This window comes from Oncorhynchus mykiss, chromosome 12 (genome assembly GCF_013265735.2).
Source record: "Oncorhynchus mykiss isolate Arlee chromosome 12, USDA_OmykA_1.1, whole genome shotgun sequence".
Classification (NCBI taxonomy): Eukaryota; Metazoa; Chordata; class Actinopteri; order Salmoniformes; family Salmonidae; genus Oncorhynchus; species Oncorhynchus mykiss.
Window position 1 is genome coordinate 100,499,619 of NC_048576.1, and position 19,554 is coordinate 100,519,172.

The following is a 19,554-nucleotide window of genomic DNA, read 5'->3' on the forward strand; positions in this document are numbered from 1 at the left end:
CTGTTACATGTATTTTAAATACGTATTTAATTACTCTTGAGTATGTTTTTTTTTTTACACTGTCCCGAACTACAATGTATTTTGTAACAAGATACATACAGAAGATACTTTAATTTTTATTTACAAAATACTTTTCTATAAAAAAAATATATATATATATATGTTGATTTAATTTTTTTTTTATTTTTATAGCGGTTCACAATTTTGTCAACCCCTTTCACACTGCAATGGTATCAGAAGTCTGATGGCACTATGGTGTGATATGAGTGTCTGCTAAATGACAAAAATGTAAATGAACACTGGGTATTATTCTAATGAGCTCCGCACCCAAAACAAGGCCAATAATAATACCCAGTGTGCTTTGCAGTTGATCATTTTTAAATGTACATTTCGGCCAGTGCATTTAACCAAGGTAGAATAACAACCCCATATCACAGTCATAGCAACTAAACTGTTTTTTTTTATACCATTACTGAGAATGCTGTTGGAGTGAAGTGTCACGACTTCTACCGAAGTCGGTCCCTCTCCTTGTGCGGGACGGTGTCGATCCACCTTTCATTTTCCATTTGGTTTGTCTTGTTTTCCCACAAACCTGGTTTTACATTGCCCTCATTACATGTCATGTCACACCCCTTTTGATCAGGGTCCTTACAGGACACCATACAGAGCCTTCAGGAAGTAATCACACCCCTTTTGATCAGGGTCCTTACAGGACACCATACAGAGCTTTCAGGAAGTAATCACACCCCTTTTGATCCGGGTCCTTACAGGACACCATGCAGAGCCTTCAGGAAGTAATCCGGAAGTAATCAGGAAGTAATCAGGAAGTAATCACACCCCTTTTGATCCGGGTCCTTACAGGACACCATACAGAGCCTTCAGGAAGTAATCAGGAAGTAATCAGGAAGTAATCAGGAAGTAATCAGGAAGTAATCACACCCCTTGACTTATTGCAACATTTTATTATGTTACAGCCTGAATTCAAAATGGATTAAATGGAGATTTTGTGTCACTGTCCTAAACACAATACTCTACAATGTTGAGTTTTAAAAAAAGTTTGTTTTTTTAGAAATGTTAACAAATGCATTTCAAATGAAAAGCTGACGTCTTTCTTAAGTCAATAATTATTCAACCCCGTTGTTATGGAAACGCTTAAATAAGTTCAGGAGTAAACGTTTGCTCGAGTCACATAATAAGTTTCATGGACTCACAATGTGCAAATATAGTGTTTAACATGATTTTTTGAATGATTACCTCATCTCTGTAACCCCCCCCACACACATACTATTATATCTGTACGGTCCCTCAGTCGAGCAGTACATTTCAAACACAGATTTGTGACTGAAAAGAAGGACGCCTGTACAGAATAAAAAATATTCCAAAAACATACATCCTGTTTGTAAACAAGGCCCTAAAGTAATACTGCAACACATGTGGCAAAGCAATTCACATTTTGTGCTGAATACAAAGTGTTATGTTTCGAGCAAAGCCAATACAACACCACCCGATGTCACAGGAAGGTCCAAAACAATCATCAAGGACAACATCCACCCGAGCCACTGCCTGTTCACCCCGCTATCATCCAGAAGGAGAGGTCAGTACAGGTGCATCATCACCACCCGAGCCACTGCCTGTTCACCCCGCTATCATCCAGAAGGAGAGGTCAGTACAGGTGCATCATCACCACCCGAGCCACTGCCTGTTCACCCCGCTATCATCCAGAAGGCGAGGTCAGTACAGGTGCATCAAAGCTGGGACCGAGAGACTGAAAAACAGCTTCTATCTCAAGGCCATCAGACTGTTAAACAGCCACCACTAACACAGAGAGAGAGGCTGCTGCCTACATACAGACTTGAAATCACTGGCCACTTTAATACATGGATCACTAGTCACTTTAAACAATGGCACTTTAATAATGCATTACTCATCTCATATGTAGATACTGTATTCTATACTATTCTACTGTATCTTAGTCTATGCATTACTCATCTCATATGTATATACTGTATTCTGTACTATTCTACTGTATCTTAGTCTATGCATTACTCATCTCATATGTAAAATGTACAAATTAATTACTTAAAAATCATACATACCTACACAACAGGTGTATAACATACCTACATACCTACACAACAGGTGTATAACATACCTACAAACAGTACCTACACAACAGGTGTAGGTGTAGGTATGTAGGTATGTTATACGCCTGTTGTATTCGGCGCATGTGAAAAATAACATGTGATTTGATTTGATTTTGCACTACTTTTGACCAGAAAAAAGTTATTTTAATTTATATATATTCATTTTGTAATGTAATGTAATTACAGTCAAATGCTTAGTTACAAGCTCTTAACCAACAATGCAGTTTTAAGAAAATAAAATAAAATAAAACGTTTTAAGAAAGTAAATTTCTATACTAAAATAAACTGAAGTTAAAAAAAAACAAGTAAAACCCACTATGTATGGAATAGGGTCACAGGTGCCATTTGATAACGTAGATACAGATATGCTGTGTCATCCCTGAGACTCACATGGAAAGTTCCCCCCCCCCCCTACCCATAATGAAGTTATAACCAGTAAGAGCACCAGTCAAACACGTAGCTCCTTCACTCTACCTAGTTTAGGTTTAATCTTATCAGCTCACTGAAGACACCTGGTCCCATCTCACACCCAGGACAAACACTATAACACGGCAGGACCTCTGAGCTGGGCTGTGAAGCAGCTCCACAACGTTTTATATTGGATAGGCTGCAGCAGGAGTGAACTCCTTTGTCGGCATGTGCACCTGCGTGTGCACGATATCGTCTGGGAAACAATGTGTGTGCCCGACTTATCTCATCTATGGTATTAGACTCCCGAGTGGCGCAGCGGCCTAAGGCACTGCATCTCAGTGCAAGAGGCATCACTACAGTCCCTGGTTTGAATCGAGGCTGTATCACATCTGGCCGTGATTGTGAATCCCGTAGGGCGGCGCACAATTGACCCAACGTCGTCTGGGTTTGGCCGGGGTAGGCTGTCATTGTAAATAAGAATGTGTTCTTAGCTGACTTGCCTAGTTAAATAAAGGTTCAATAAAATAGTAGTCTATATGTGTCCTGAACAGTTCAACTGATCTCAGTTCTAGTAGTCTATTTTATTTGACCTTTATTTAACTAGGCAAGTCAGTTAAGAACAAATTCTTATTTTCAATGACGGCCTAGGAACAGTGGGTTAACTGCCTGTTCAGGGGCAGAACGACAGATTTGTACCTTGTCAGCTTGGGGACTTGAACTTGCAGCCTTCTGGTTACTAGTCCAACGCTCCAACCACTAGGCTACCCTGCCGTCGTAGGCTGTCATCGTAAGTAAGAATTTGTTCTTCGCTGACTTGCCTAGTTAAGAAAGGTAAAATAAAATAGTAGTCTATATGTGTCCTGTACAGTTCAACTGATCTCACTAGCCTTGGGCCGGGATTCAACCCATCACCACTCTATCTTCATCTGAACTGGACTTGGACCGGGGATTCAACCCATCATCACTCTATCTTCATCTGAACTGGCCTTGGGCCGGGATTCAACCCATCACCACTCTATCTTCATCTGAACTGGCCTTGGGCTGGGATTCAACCCATCACCACTCTATCTTCATCTGAACTGGCCTTGGACCGGGGATTCAACCCATCACCACTCTATCTTCATCTGAGCTAGCCTTGGGCCGGGGATTCAACCCATCACCACTCTATCTTCATCTGAACTAGCCTTGGACCGGGGATTCAACCCATCACCACTCTATCTTCATCTGAACTAGCCTTGGACCGGGGATTCAACCCCATCACCACTCTATCTTCATCTGAACTAGTCTTGGGCCGGGGATTCAACCCCATCACCACTCTATCTTCATATGAACTAGCCTTGGACCGGGGATTCAATCCCATCACCACTCTATCTTCATCTGAACTGGCCTTGGGCTGGGGATTCAACCCATCACCACTCTATCTTCATCTGAACTAGCCTTGGGCCGGGGATTCAACCCATCACCACTCTATCTTCATCTGAACTAGCCTTGGGCCGGGGATTCAACCCATCACCACTCTATCTTCATCTGAACTAGCCTTGGGCCGGGGATTCAATCCCATCACCACTCTATCTTCATCTGAACTAGCCTTGGGCCGGGGATTCAACCCATCACCACTCTATCTTCATCTGAACTAGCCTTGGACCGGGGATTCAATCCCATCACCACTCTATCTTCATCTGAACTAGCCTTGGACCGGGGATTCAATCCCATCACCACTCTATCTTCATCTGAACTAGCCTTGGACCGGGGATTCAACCCCATCACCACTCTATCTTCATCTGAACTAGCCTTGGGCCGGGGATTCAACCCCATCACCACTCTATCTTCATCTGAACTAGCCTTGGACCGGGGATTCAACCCCATCACCACTCTATCTTCATCTGAACTAGCCTTGGACCGGGGATTCAACCCCATCAACACTCTATCTTCATCTGAACTAGCCTTGGGCCGGGGATTCAACCCCATCACCACTCTATCAGCTATGCACCTTTTAAAGGCAATGTTCGCTCCTTACCCCCGTAGCTCTGCCTAGTTCAGCCTTGATGCTTTCACTCCCCCCCGCTACCCTCAACCCCCCGCCCCGCTACCCTCAACCCCGCGCCCTACTCCCTCCCTCCCCCTCCCCCTCCACCCACCTCTTCCTCCCTCCGTGGACCTAACAACGTGCTGTTTTCCCACAGTCCCAGCCTCCAGCCCAGGTGAATGTAAGCCGGTGGGGGAGGGGGGGGTCAGATAGGGCCTTCTGTGTCAAAGGTACTACAGTAGACTGTTAGAATGGACACACAGAGGGCTCTGTCCTCTCTCCATAATAGCAGGCTTCCTCTCCCTTCAGACCCCACTGAGGCAGTGGACCCACACTACATTGAAACAACCAACACAAGCAGGTAAGTTGCTCTTCTTCATGTTTCGTTTACACTATGGTTATGTCCCAAATTTGTATTTGTATTTATTAGGGATCAGCATTAGTCCCTGCCTTGGCAGCAGCTACTCTTCCCGGGGTTTATTATGGATCAGCATTAGTTCCTGCCAAGGCAGCAGCTACTCTTCCTGGGGTTTATTATGGATCCCTATTAGTTCCTGCGAAGGCAGCAGCTACTCTTCCTGGGGTTTATTATGGATCCCTATTAGTTCCTGCCAAGGCAGCAGCTACTCTTCCTGGGGTTTATTATGGATCCCTATTAGTTCCTGCCAAGGCAGCAGCTACTCTTCCAGGGGTTTATTATTCATCATCATTAGTTCCTGCCAAGGCAGCAGCTACTCTTCCCTGGGGTTTATTATGGATCCCCATTAGTTCCTGCCAAGGTAGCAGCTACTCTTCCCTGGGTTTATTATGGATCCCTATTAGTTCCTGCCACGGCAGCAGCTACTCTTCCTGGGGTTTATTATGGATCCCCTTTAGTTCCTGCCAAGGCAGCAGCTACTCTTCCTGGGGTTTATTATGGATCCCCATTAGTTCCTGCCAAGGCAGCAGCTACTCTTCCTGGGGTTTATTATGGATCCCCATTAGTTCCTGCCAAGGCAGCAGCTACTCTTCCTGGGTTTTTTATGGATCACCATTAGTTCCTGCCAAGGCAGCAGCTACTCTTCCTGGTTTTTTTTATGGATCCCCATTAGTTCCCTTCAAAGCAGCAGCTACTCTTCCTGGGGTTTATTATGGATCCCCATTAGTTCCTGCAAAGGCAGCAGCTACTCTTCCTGGGGTTTATTATGGATCCCCATTAGTTCCTGCCAAGGTAGCAGCTACTCTTCCCTGGGTTTATTATGGATCCCTATTAGTTCCTGCCAAGGCAGCAGCTACTCTTCCTGGGGTTTATTATGGATCCCTATTAGTTCCTGCCAAGGCAGCAGCTACTCTTCCTGGGGTTTATTACGTCCCGAACCACCACCGAGGCTAGATGCCCACCCGGACCCTCCCCCATAGAGTCAGGTTTTGTGGCCGGAGTCCGCAGCTTTAGGGGGGGGGGGGGGGGGGGGGGTACTGTCACGCCCTGACCTTAGAGAGCCTTTTTATTTCTCTATTTGGTTAGGTCAGGGTTTAACTAGGGTGGGCATTCTAGTTTTTATATTTCTTTGTTGGCCTGGTATGGTTCCCAATCAGAGGCAGCTGTCTATCATTGTCTCTGATTGGGGATCATACTTAGGCAGCCTTTTTTTTCCACCTTTAGTTTGTGGGATCTTGTTTTTGGTTAGTTGCCTGTGTTAGCGCTACAAAACTTTATGTTAATTTAATAAATGTATGATGTACACCTGCCACGCTGCACCTTGGTCCATCTCTGAACGAACGTGACACCATACAACAATATTACAATGAACGTGTGTGTAGAGTGCGTGTGCTAAAGGGTGTGTTTATGTAGGCGTGTGTCTGTTCCTGTGTGTGTGTGTGTGTATCTCTTCACATTCCCCACTGTTCCATAAGATGCACTTCTCCTACACCACCATCTATTTTACTAGGCTAGGATGTGCGTGGCCTGTAATATCTGACCTCTAACCTCTAACCCCTAATCCCTGACCTCCAGGATGCGTGTGGCCTGTAATATCTCTTACATCAGCTGATGTCACAAAGTGCTGTACAGAAACCCAGCCTAAAACCCCAAACAGCAAGCAATGCAGGTGTAGAAGCACGGTGGCTAGGAAAAACTCCCTAGAAAGGCCAGAACCTAGGAAGAAACCTAGAGAGGAACCAGGCTATGAGGGGTGGCCAGTCCTCTTCTGGCTGTGCCGGGTGGAGATTATAACAGAACATGGCCAAGATGTTCAAATGTTCATAGATGACCAACAGGGTCAAATAATAATAATCACAGTGGCTGTCGAGGGTGCAACAGGTCAGCACCTCAGGAGTAAATGTCAGTTGGCTTTTCATAGCCAATCTTTCAGAGTATCTCTACCACTCCTGCCGTCCCTAGAGAGTTGAAAACAGCAGGTCTGGGACAGGTAGCACGTCTGGTGAACAGGTCAGGGTTCCATAGCCGCAGGCAGAACAGTTGAAACTGGAGCAGCAGCAGGGCCAGGTGGACTGGGGACAGCAAGGAGTCATAATGCCAGGTAGTCCTGAGGCATGGTCCTATTGCTCAGGTCCTCCGAGAAAGAGAAAGAAAGAGAGAGAGAAAGAAAGAAAGAATGAAAGAGAGAGAAAGAAAGAGAAAAAGAGAGAATTAGAGAGAGCATACTTAAATTCACACAGGACACTGGATAAGACAGGAAAAGTACTCCAGATATAACAGACTGACCCTAGCCCCCCGACACATAAACTACTGCAGCATAAATACTGGAGGCTGAGACAGGACGGGTCAGGAGACACTGTGGCCCCGTCCGACGATACCCCAGGACAGGGCCAAACAGGCAGGATATAACCCCATATCTAACCTCTAATCCCTGACCTCCAGAATGTGTGTGGCCTGTAATATCTGACCTCTAATCCCTGACCTCCAGGACGTGTGTGTGGCCTGTAATATCTGACCTCTAACCCCTGACCCCTAGAATGCGTGTAGCCTGTCTGTTAGTGCTGTTCCTATTGGCCCTGGTGCAACTGGGAGGCTGTCTGCTGCTAGGAGCCTTCAACATCAAGACATTCGGAGACAAGAAGTCCTCCAACTCAACCCTCATGGACATCATCACTCAGGTAGAGCTTTATCTCATAACATCACATTGTAACACTTTATCTCATGACATCATAATGTAATGTTTTATCTCATGACATCACAATGTAACATTTTATCTCATAACATCACAATGTAACGTTTTATCTCATGACATCACAATGTAACATTTTATCTCATAACATCACAATGTAACGTTTTATCTCATGACATCACAATGTAACGTTTTATCTCATAACATCATAATGTAACGTTTTATCTCATGACATCACAATGTAACGTTTTATCTCATAACATCACAATGTAACGTTTTATCTCATGACATCACAATATAATGTTTTATCTCATAACATCTTGGGACTAAAAGTGATTGTAGATTCTCCATTTGAAAGTACTTCTTAGTCCAAGACCAGGCTGTGTCCGGGAACCTTAGTTGTTATTCATTTATGTGATGATTTTTTTAATGTGTATTAGATAGTGCACCGTTATGATATCGTGCTGATCCAGGAAGTAAGAGACACTGACCTATCAGCAACCAACAAACTGATGCAGCACGTCAACAAGTAAGACCAATCACAGCCCTGAAACAATATTACATCCACTAACCAATGACAGCCCCTCCGATAGAAAGACTTTGTAATGTGTGTTGTCTAATAACTATATTTCTTTGTTGTCAGAGGCTTGTCTCCCTATAGGTACAGTCACATTGTCAGCGAGGAACTGGGCCGCAGTACCTACACAGAGAGATACCTCTACCTGTACAGGTAATATACAGAGAGATACCTCTACCTGTACAGGTAATATACAGAGAGATACCTCTACCTGTACAGGTAATATACAGAGAGATACCTCTACCTGTACAGGTAATATACAGAGAGATACCTCTACCTGTACAGGTAATATACAGAGAGATACCTCTACCTATACAGGTAATATACAGAGAGATACCTCTATCTGTACAGGTAATATACAGAGAGATACCTCTACCTATACAGGTAATATACACAGAGATACCTCTACCTATACAGGTAATATACAGAGAGATACCTCTCCCTGTACAGGTAATATACAGAGAGATACCTCTCCCTGTACAGGTAATATACAGAGAGATACCTCTATCTGTACAGGTAATATACAGAGAGATACCTCTACCTGTACAGGTAATATACAGAGAGATACCTCTATCTGTACAGGTAATATACAGAGAGATACCTCTACCTATACAGGTAATATACAGAGAGATACCTCTCCCTGTACAGGTAATATACAGAGAGATACCTCTACCTGTACAGGTAATATACAGAGAGATACCTCTACCTGTACAGGTAATATACAGAGAGATACCTCTATCCGTACAGGTAATATACAGAGAGATACCTCTACCTGTACAGGTAATATACAGAGAGATACCTCTACCTGTACAGGTAATATACAGAGAGATACCTCTATCTGTACAGGTAATATACAGAGAGATACCTCTACCTGTACAGGTAATATACAGAGAGATACCTCTATCCGTACAGGTAATATACAGAGAGATACCTCTACCTGTACAGGTAATATACAGAGAGATACCTCTACCTGTACAGGTAATATACAGAGAGATACCTCTACCTGTACAGGTAATATACAGAGAGATACCTCTATCCGTACAGGTAATATACAGAGAGATACCTCTACCTGTACAGGTAATATACAGAGAGATACCTCTACCTGTACAGGTAATATACAGAGAGATACCTCTATCTGTACAGGTAATATACAGAGAGATACCTCTATCTGTACAGGTAATATAGAGAGAGATACCTCTATCTGTACAGGTAATATACAGAGAGATACCTCTCCCTGTACAGGTAATATACAGAGAGATACCTCTACCTGTACAGGTAGTATACAGAGAGATACCTCTATCCGTACAGGTAATATACAGAGAGATACCTCTACCTATACAGGTAATATACAGAGAGATACCTCTACCTATACAGGTAATATACAGAGAGATACCTCTACCTGTACAGGTAATATACAGAGAGATACCTCTACCTATACAGGTAATATACAGAGAGATACCTCTACCTGTACAGGTTCTGTTCTGTTCTGTACTTTGTCGTTCTGTGCTGCACTAAACACTGAAACCATCTCCTAAAGCGTGTGTTTGTCCTGTTATATGATAGAGAGGAGACGGTCTCTGTGGCTAAGAACTACACCTACGATGACGGCTGTGAGCCCTGCGGTACAGATACCTTCATCAGAGAACCCTTCATTGTCATGTTCTCCTCGAACTACACAGGTAGAAGGGGGGGGGGGGGGGGGGTTGATGGGGAGAGGTGGGAAGGGGAGGGAGATGGGGAATGAGAGGGAGAGAGAGATTCCGTGTGTGTGTGAGAGAGAGAGAGAGAGAGAGAGAGAGAGAGAGAGGAGGAAAAGTAAGAGGTTCCCTTACATAAAAAAAATATTAACTCAAAAAACAAGTGTATTTGTTTCCATTAGTCCTGCTGATACAGTCAGTCCATTAGTCCTGCTGATACAGTCAGTCCATTAGTCCTGCTGATACAGTCAGTCCATTAGTCCTGCTGATACAGTCAGTCCATTAGTCCTGCTGATACAGTCAGTCCATTAGTCCTGCTGATACAGTCAGTCCATTAGTCCTGCTGATACAGTCAGTCCATTAGTCCTGCTGATACAGTCAGTCCATTAGTCCTGCTGATACAGTCAGTCCATTAGTCCTGCTGATACAGTCAGTCCATTAGTCCTGTTGATACAGTCAGTCCATTAGTCCTGTTGATACAGTCAGTCCATTAGTCCTGTTGATACAGTCAGTCCATTAGTCCTGCTGATACAGTCAGTCCATTAGTCCTGTTGATACAGTCAGTCCATTAGTCCTGTTGATACAGTCAGTCCATTAGTCCTGCTGATACAGTCAGTCCATTAGTCCTGTTGTTACAGTCAGTCCATTAGTCCTGTTGATACAGTCAGTCCATTAGTCCTGTTGATACAGTCAGTCCATTAGTCCTGTTGATACAGTCAGTCCATTAGTCCTGTTGATACAGTCAGTCCATTAGTCCTGTTGTTACAGTCAGTCCATTAGTCCTGTTGATACAGTCAGTCCATTAGTCCTGTTGATACAGTCAGTCCATTAGTCCTGTTGATACAGTCAGTCCATTAGTCCTATTGTTACAGTCAGTCCATTAGTCCTGCTGATACAGTCAGTCCATTAGTCCTGTTGTTACAGTCAGTCCATTAGTCCTGCTGATACAGTCAGTCCATTAGTCCTGCTGATACAGTCAGTCCATTAGTCCTGTTGTTACAGTCAGTCCATTAGTCCTGTTGATACAGTCAGTCCATTAGTCCTGTTGATACAGTCAGTCCATTAGTCCTGTTGATACAGTCAGTCCATTAGTCCTGTTGATACAGTCAGTCCATTAGTCCTGTTGATACAGTCAGTCCATTAGTCCTGTTGATACAGTCAGTCCATTAGTCCTGTTGATACAGTCAGTCCATTAGTCCTGTTGATACAGTCAGTCCATTAGTCCTGTTGATACAGTCAGTCCATTAGTCCTGTTGATACAGTCAGTCCATTAGTCCTGTTGTTACAGTCAGTCCATTAGTCCTGCTGATACAGTCAGTCCATTAGTCCTGTTGATACAGTCAGTCCATTAGTCCATTAGTCCTGTTGATACAGTCAGTCCATTAGTCCTGTTGATACAGTCAGTCCATTAGTCCATTAGTCCTGCTGACACAGTCAGTCCATTAGTCCTGTTGATACAGTCAGTCCATTAGTCCTGTTGATACAGTCAGTCCATTAGTCCTGTTGATACAGTCAGTCCATTAGTCCTGTTGTTACAGTCAGTCCATTAGTCCTGCTGATACAGTCAGTCCATTAGTCCTGCTGATACAGTCAGTCCATTAGTCCTGTTGTTACAGTCAGTCCATTAGTCCTGTTGATACAGTCAGTCCATTAGTCCTGTTGATACAGTCAGTCCATTAGTCCTGTTGATACAGTCAGTCCATTAGTCCTGTTGATACAGTCAGTCCATTAGTCCTGTTGATACAGTCAGTCCATTAGTCCTGCTGATACAGTCAGTCCATTAGTCCTGCTGATACAGTCAGTCCATTAGTCCTGTTGATACAGTCAGTCCATTAGTCCTGTTGATACAGTCAGTCCATTAGTCCTGTTGATACAGTCAGTCCATTAGTCCTGTTGATACAGTCAGTCCATTAGTCCTGTTGATACAGTCAGTCCATTAGTCCTGTTGATACAGTCAGTCCATTAGTCCTGCTGATACAGTCAGTCCATTAGTCCTGTTGATACAGTCAGTCCATTAGTCCTGCTGATACAGTCAGTCCATTAGTCCTGCTGATACAGTCAGTCCATTAGTCCTGTTGATACAGTCAGTCCATTAGTCCTGTTGATACAGTCAGTCCATTAGTCCTGTTGTTACAGTCAGTCCATTAGTCCTGCTGACACAGTCAGTCCATTAGTCCTGTTGATACAGTCAGTCCATTAGTCCTGCTGATACAGTCAGTCCATTAGTCCTGTTGATACAGTCAGTCCATTAGTCCTGTTGATACAGTCAGTCCATTAGTCCTGCTGATACAGTCAGTCCATTAGTCCTGCTGATACAGTCAGTCCATTAGTCCTGCTGATACAGTCAGTCCATTAGTCCTGTTGATACAGTCAGTCCATTAGTCCTGTTGTTACAGTCAGTCCATTAGTCCTGTTGATACAGTCAGTCCATTAGTCCTGTTGATACAGTCAGTCCATTAGTCCTGCTGATACAGTCAGTCCATTAGTCCTGCTGATACAGTCAGTCCATTAGTCCTGTTGATACAGTCAGTCCATTAGTCCTGTTGTTACAGTCAGTCCATTAGTCCTGTTGATACAGTCAGTCCATTAGTCCTGTTGATACAGTCAGTCCATTAGTCCTGTTGATACAGTCAGTCCATTAGTCCTGTTGATACAGTCAGTCCATTAGTCCTGTTGTTACAGTCAGTCCATTAGTCCTGTTGATACAGTCAGTCCATTAGTCCTGTTGATACAGTCAGTCCATTAGTCCTGTTGTTACAGTCAGTCCATTAGTCCTGTTGATACAGTCAGTCCATTAGTCCTGCTGACACAGTCAGTCCATTAGTCCTGTTGATACAGTCAGTCCATTAGTCCTGTTGTTACAGTCAGTCCATTAGTCCTGTTGTTACAGTCAGTCCATTAGTCCTGTTGTTACAGTCAGTCCATTAGTCCTGCTGATACAGTCAGTCCATTAGTCCTGTTGATACAGTCAGTCCATTAGTCCTGTTGTTACAGTCAGTCCATTAGTCCTGTTGTTACAGTCAGTCCATTAGTCCTGTTGATACAGTCAGTCCATTAGTCCTGTTGATACAGTCAGTCCATTAGTCCTGTTGATACAGTCAGTCCATTAGTCCATTAGTCCTGTTGATACAGTCAGTCCATTAGTCCTGTTGATACAGTCAGTCCATTAGTCCTGTTGTTACAGTCAGTCCATTAGTCCTGTTGTTACAGTCAGTCCATTAGTCCTGTTGATACAGTCAGTCCATTAGTCCTGCTGACACAGTCAGTCCATTAGTCCTGTTGATACAGTCAGTCCATTAGTCCTGTTGTTACAGTCAGTCCATTAGTCCTGTTGATACAGTCAGTCCATTAGTCCTGCTGACACAGTCAGTCCATTAGTCCTGTTGATACAGTCAGTCCATTAGTCCTGTTGTTACAGTCAGTCCATTAGTCCTGTTGATACAGTCAGTCCATTAGTCCATTAGTCCTGCTGACACAGTCAGTCCATTAGTCCTGTTGATACAGTCAGTCCATTAGTCCTGTTGTTACAGTCAGTCCATTAGTCCTGTTGATACAGTCAGTCCATTAGTCCTGCTGACACAGTCAGTCCATTAGTCCTGTTGATACAGTCAGTCCATTAGTCCTGCTGATACAGTCAGTCCATTAGTCCTGCTGATACAGTCAGTCCATTAGTCCTGTTGATACAGTCAGTCCATTAGTCCTGTTGTTACAGTCAGTCCATTAGTCCTGTTGATACAGTCAGTCCATTAGTCCTGCTGATACAGTCAGTCCATTAGTCCTGTTGATACAGTCAGTCCATTAGTCCTGCTGATACAGTCAGTCCATTAGTCCTGTTGATACAGTCAGTCCATTAGTCCTGTTGATACAGTCAGTCCATTAGTCCTGCTGATACAGTCAGTCCATTAGTCCTGTTGATACAGTCAGTCCATTAGTCCTGTTGATACAGTCAGTCCATTAGTCCTGCTGATACAGTCAGTCCATTAGTCCTGTTGATACAGTCAGTCCATTAGTCCTGTTGATACAGTCAGTCCATTAGTCCTGTTGATACAGTCAGTCCATTAGTCCTGTTGATACAGTCAGTCCATTAGTCCATTAGTCCTGCTGATACAGTCAGTCCATTAGTCCTGTTGATACAGTCAGTCCATTAGTCCTGTTGATACAGTCAGTCCATTAGTCCTGTTGATACAGTCAGTCCATTAGTCCATTAGTCCTGTTGATACAGTCAGTCCATTAGTCCTGTTGATACAGTCAGTCCATTAGTCCATTAGTCCTGTTGATACAGTCAGTCCATTAGTCCTGTTGATACAGTCAGTCCATTAGTCCTGTTGATACAGTCAGTCCATTAGTCCATTAGTCCTGTTGATACAGTCAGTCCATTAGTCCATTAGTCCTGTTGATACAGTCAGTCCATTAGTCCTGTTGATACAGTCAGTCCATTAGTCCTGTTGATACAGTCAGTCCATTAGTCCTGTTGATACAGTCAGTCCATTAGTCCTGTTGATACAGTCAGTCCATTAGTCCTGTTGATACAGTCAGTCCATTAGTCCTGTTGATACAGTCAGTCCATTAGTCCTGTTGATACTGTCAGTCCATTAGTCCTGTTGATACAGTCAGTCCATTAGTCCTGTTGATACAGTCAGTCCATTAGTCCATTAGTCCTGTTGATACAGTCAGTCCATTAGTCCTGTTGATACAGTCAGTCCATTAGTCCTGTTGATACAGTCAGTCCATTAGTCCTGTTGATACAGTCAGTCCATTAGTCCTGTTGATACAGTCAGTCCATTAGTCCTGTTGATACAGTCAGTCCATTAGTCCTGTTGATACAGTCAGTCCATTAGTCCTGTTGATACAGTCAGTCCATTAGTCCTGTTGATACAGTCAGTCCATTAGTCCTGTTGATACAGTCAGTCCATTAGTCCATTAGTCCTGTTGATACAGTCAGTCCATTAGTCCTGTTGATACAGTCAGTCCATTAGTCCATTAGTCCTGTTGATACAGTCAGTCCATTAGTCCTGTTGATACAGTCAGTCCATTAGTCCTGTTGATACTGTCAGTCCATTAGTCCTGTTGATACAGTCAGTCCATTAGTCCTGTTGATACAGTCAGTCCATTAGTCCTGTTGATACAGTCAGTCCATTAGTCCTGTTGATACAGTCAGTCCATTAGTCCTGTTGATACAGTCAGTCCATTAGTCCTGTTGATACAGTCAGTCCCAGGATGCGTGTCAGCAGTTTTCAAGATATTAGACTTTCAAGAAGCAAAGTGTCATGAAGCATTTTGCATCATAAAGTTGCACCATCGAGAGCATCCTGACGGGTTGCATCACCGCCTGGTATGGCAACTGTTCGGCATCCGATCGTAAGGCGCTACAGAGGGTAGTGCGCACGGCCCAGTACATCACTGGGGCCAAGCTTTCTGCCATCCAGGACATACTAGGCGGTGTCAGAGTGACCATCAGGTTTTTGGTCACCTCGCTGGCCAAGGTTCTTCTCCCCCGAATGCTCGGCTTGGCCGGGTGGCCAGCTCTAGGAAGTGTTTTGGTTGGATCCAAACTTCTTCCAATTGAATGATGGACGCCACTATGGTGACAATGGTGACCTTCAATGCTGCAGAAATGTTTTGGTACCCTTCTCTAGATCTGTGCCTTGACAAAATCCTGTCTCTGAGCTCTACGGACAATTCCTTCAACCTCATGGCTTGGTTTTTGCTCTGACATGCACTGTCAACTGTGGTTATCTCGATATAGGACTCATTTTACTGTGGATATAGATACTTTTGTACCTGTTTCCTCCAGCATCTTCACAAGGTCCTTTGCTGTTGTTCTGGGATTGATTTGCACTTTTCGCACCAAAGTACGTTCATCTCTAGGAGACAGAACGCGTCTCCTTCCTGAGCAGTATGACGGCTGCGTGGTCCCATGGTGTTTATACTTGCGTACTATTGTTTGTACAGATGAACGTGGTACCTTCAGGTGTTTGGAAATTGCTCCCAAGGATGAACCAGACTTGTGGAGGTCTACAATTTTCTTCTGAGGTCTTGGCTGATTTCTTTTGATTTTCCCATGATGTCAGGCACTGAGTTTGAAGGTAGGCCTTGAAATACATCCACAGGTACACCTCCAATTGACTCAAATTATGTCAATTAGCCTATCAGAAGCTTCTAAAGCCATGACATAATTTTCTGGAATTTTCCAAGCTGTTTAAAGGCACAGTCAACTTAGTGTATGTAAACCTCTGACCCACTGGAATTGTGATACAGTTAATTATAAGTGAAATAATCTGTCTGTAAACAATTGTTGTAAAAATTACTTGCACAAAGTAGATGTCCTAACCGACTTGCCAAAACTATAGTTTGTTAACAATACATTTGTGGGGGGGTTGAAAAACAAGTTCTAATGAGTCCAACCTAAGTGTATGTAAACTTCCCACTTCAACTGTCTGTCTCCATCACCTCCCTTTGGTTCCTTCCCCGTTATTGTTTCTGGTCCAGTGTTCATGTCTGTACCCGTGTTCCTTGTTTTGTTCTATGTTAATTTATTAAATACACTCCCTGAACCTGCTTCCCTACTCCCAGCGTTACAGTTCCATCTAGTCTATCTATATCATCTATGATATACATCTCGTCTATGAGACCAGGCTGAATATCTAGTCTATCTATATCATCTATGATATACATCTCGTCTATGAGACCAGGCTGAATATCTAGTCTATCTATATCATCTATGATATTCATCTCGTCTATGAGACCAGGCTGAATATCTAGTCTATCTATATCATCTATGATATACATCTCGTCTATGAGACCAGGCTGAATATCTAGTCTATCTATATCATCTATGATCATCAACATCTCGTCTATGAGACCAGGCTGAATATCTAGTCTATCTATATCATCTATGATATACATCTCGTCTATGAGACCAGGCTGAATATCTAGTCTATCTATATCATCTATGATATACATCTCGTCTATGAGACCAGGCTGAATATCTAGTCTATCTATATCATCTATGATATACATCTCGTCTATGAGACCAGGCTGAATATCTAGTCTATCTATATCATCTATGATATACATCTCGTCTATGAGACCAGGCTGAATATCTAGTCTATCTATATCATCTATGATATACATCTCGTCTATGAGACCAGGCTGAATATCTAGTCTATCTATATCATCTATGATATACATCTCGTCTATGAGACCAGGCTGAATATCTAGTCTATCTATATCATCTATGATATACATCTCGTCTATGAGACCAGGCTGAATATCTAGTCTATCTATATCATCTATGATATACATCTCGTCTATGAGACCAGGCTGAATATCTAGTCTATCTATATCATCTATGATATACATCTCGTCTATGAGACCAGGCTGAATATCTAGTCTATCTATATCATCTGTGATATACATCTCGTCTATGAGACCAGGCTGAGTATCTTGAAAAACTTGACTGCTGCAAAACATTTTGGAACTGATTAATGAAGATATTAAATCTTTAACTCTCCATTCCGGTGTTTTTCTCCCTCCCTTTCTGCCTCCCTCCCTCCCCACCTCCCTCTCTCCCCACCTCCCTCTCCCCACCTCCCTCCCTCCCCCACCACCCCCCCCCTCCCTCCCTCCCTCCCCACCTCCCTCTCCCCACCTCCCTCCCTCCCTCCCCCACCACCCCCCCCCTCCCTCCCCACCTCCTCCCTCCCCACCTCCCTTCCTCCCCACCTCCCTCCCTCCCCACCCCCCTCCCTCCCTCCCTCTCTTCTAGCTGTGGGAAACTTTGTTTTGATTCCTCAACACACGTCTCCAGACTCTGCAGTGAAGGAGGTTGATGCTCTGTACGATGTGGCCACTGACGTCAGAGCTCGCTGGAACACCAATGTGACTATACAACACACACACACACACACACACACAAACACACACACACACACACTGACACGTGTATACTGACTCCACACACACACTGACACATGTATACTGACTCCACACACACACGGACATATAACCATCATTTACACTGAGTGTACAAAACATTAAGAACACCTTCATACTATTGAGTTATAGAGTTTAAATGTATTCCATGTTGAGATTCAATCCCAATATGACCCTTTATGTTCATCACAGAAGACTGAAATATAACTAAACTCTTTGACATAGAAACACCAGATTTCCGTCGTAACAAATTATGCATCTTTATTCATGCCCAGTAATGTGAAATCCATAGATGAATGAATTTATTTAAATTGACTCATGTCCTTATATGAACTGTAACTCAGTAAAATCTTTGAAATTGTTACATGTTGGGTTTATTGTTTTGTTCAGGGTTGTACTACATTGATGTTGATTGTTGCATTGTGGGGGTTTAGAGACAAGATAAAAGGCATTTCACTGTCCCGGTGCACATGACATTAAAACATGACACTTGACTTGCACACAAAGGTTTGATCGATTGATGAATTGATTGATTGATTTATGAATTGATTGATTGATGAATTGATTGATTGATTGATGAATTGATTGATTGGTCGATTGATTGAGTGATTGATGAATTGATTGATTGATTGGTGAATTGATTGATTGATTGATTTATGAATTGATTGATTGATTGGTTTATGAATTGATTGATGGATTGATGAATTGATCGATTGATTGATTGATGAAATGATTGATTGATTGATTGATTGGCAGGACATAGTGCTGCTGGGGGACTTCAACGCAGGCTGTCGCTACGTCAGTGGATCAGACTGGCAGCGGATACGTCTCCACAGACCACAGATACACACTGGCTGATACCGGACCACGCTGACACCACGGTCTCTAACACCGACTGTCCCTACGACAGGTCAGAGACACCTATACACCTATACACACACTGGCTGATACCGGACCACGCTGACACCACGGTCTCTAACACCGACTGTCCCTACGACAGGGCAGAGACACCTATACACCGATACACACACTGGCTGATACCTGACCACGCTGACACCACGGTCTCTAACACCGACTGTCCCTACGACAGGTCAGAGACACCTATACACCGATACACACACTGGCTGATACCTGACCACGCTGACACCACGGTCTCTAACACCGACTGTCCCTACGACAGGTCAGAGACACCTATACACCTATACACACACTGGCTGATACCTGACCACGCTGACACCACGGTCTCTAACACCGACTGTCCCTACGACAGGTCAGAGACACCTATACACCTATACACACACTGGCTGATACCTGACCACGCTGACACCACGGTCTCTAACACCGACTGTCCCTACGACAGGTCAGAGACACCTATACACACACTGGCTGATACCTGACCACGCTGACACCACGGTCTCTAACACCGACTGTCCCTACGACAGGTCAGAGACACCTATACACCTATACACACACTGGCTGATACCTGACCACGCTGACACCACGGTCTCTAACACCGACTGTCCCTACGACAGGTCAGAGACACCTATACACCTATACACACACTGGCTGATACCTGACCACGCTGACACCACGGTCTCTAACACCGACTGTCCCTACGACAGGTCAGAGACACCTATACACCTATACACACACTGGC

The 19,554-nt window shown here is 43.8% G+C and overlaps 2 protein-coding genes across 2 annotated transcripts in view; one reads left to right on the top strand and one right to left on the bottom strand.

Annotated features, from left to right (window-relative positions):
* LOC110539068 (NLR family CARD domain-containing protein 3) overlaps positions 1-19,554 on the bottom strand; it is a 1,005,455-nt gene that overhangs the window by 670,189 nt on the left and 315,712 nt on the right. The gene's annotated exons all lie outside the window — the stretch shown is intronic.
* Positions 4,852-18,770, top strand: LOC110515889 (deoxyribonuclease-1-like). The gene is made up of 7 exons (XM_036939629.1): positions 4,852-4,942; positions 7,536-7,677; positions 8,129-8,217; positions 8,332-8,418; positions 9,829-9,944; positions 17,731-17,843; positions 18,654-18,770. Exons 2-7 carry the CDS (start codon positions 7,537-7,539, stop codon positions 18,753-18,755), a joined length of 648 nt encoding a protein of 215 aa, XP_036795524.1. The 5' UTR covers positions 4,852-4,942; position 7,536; the 3' UTR covers positions 18,756-18,770.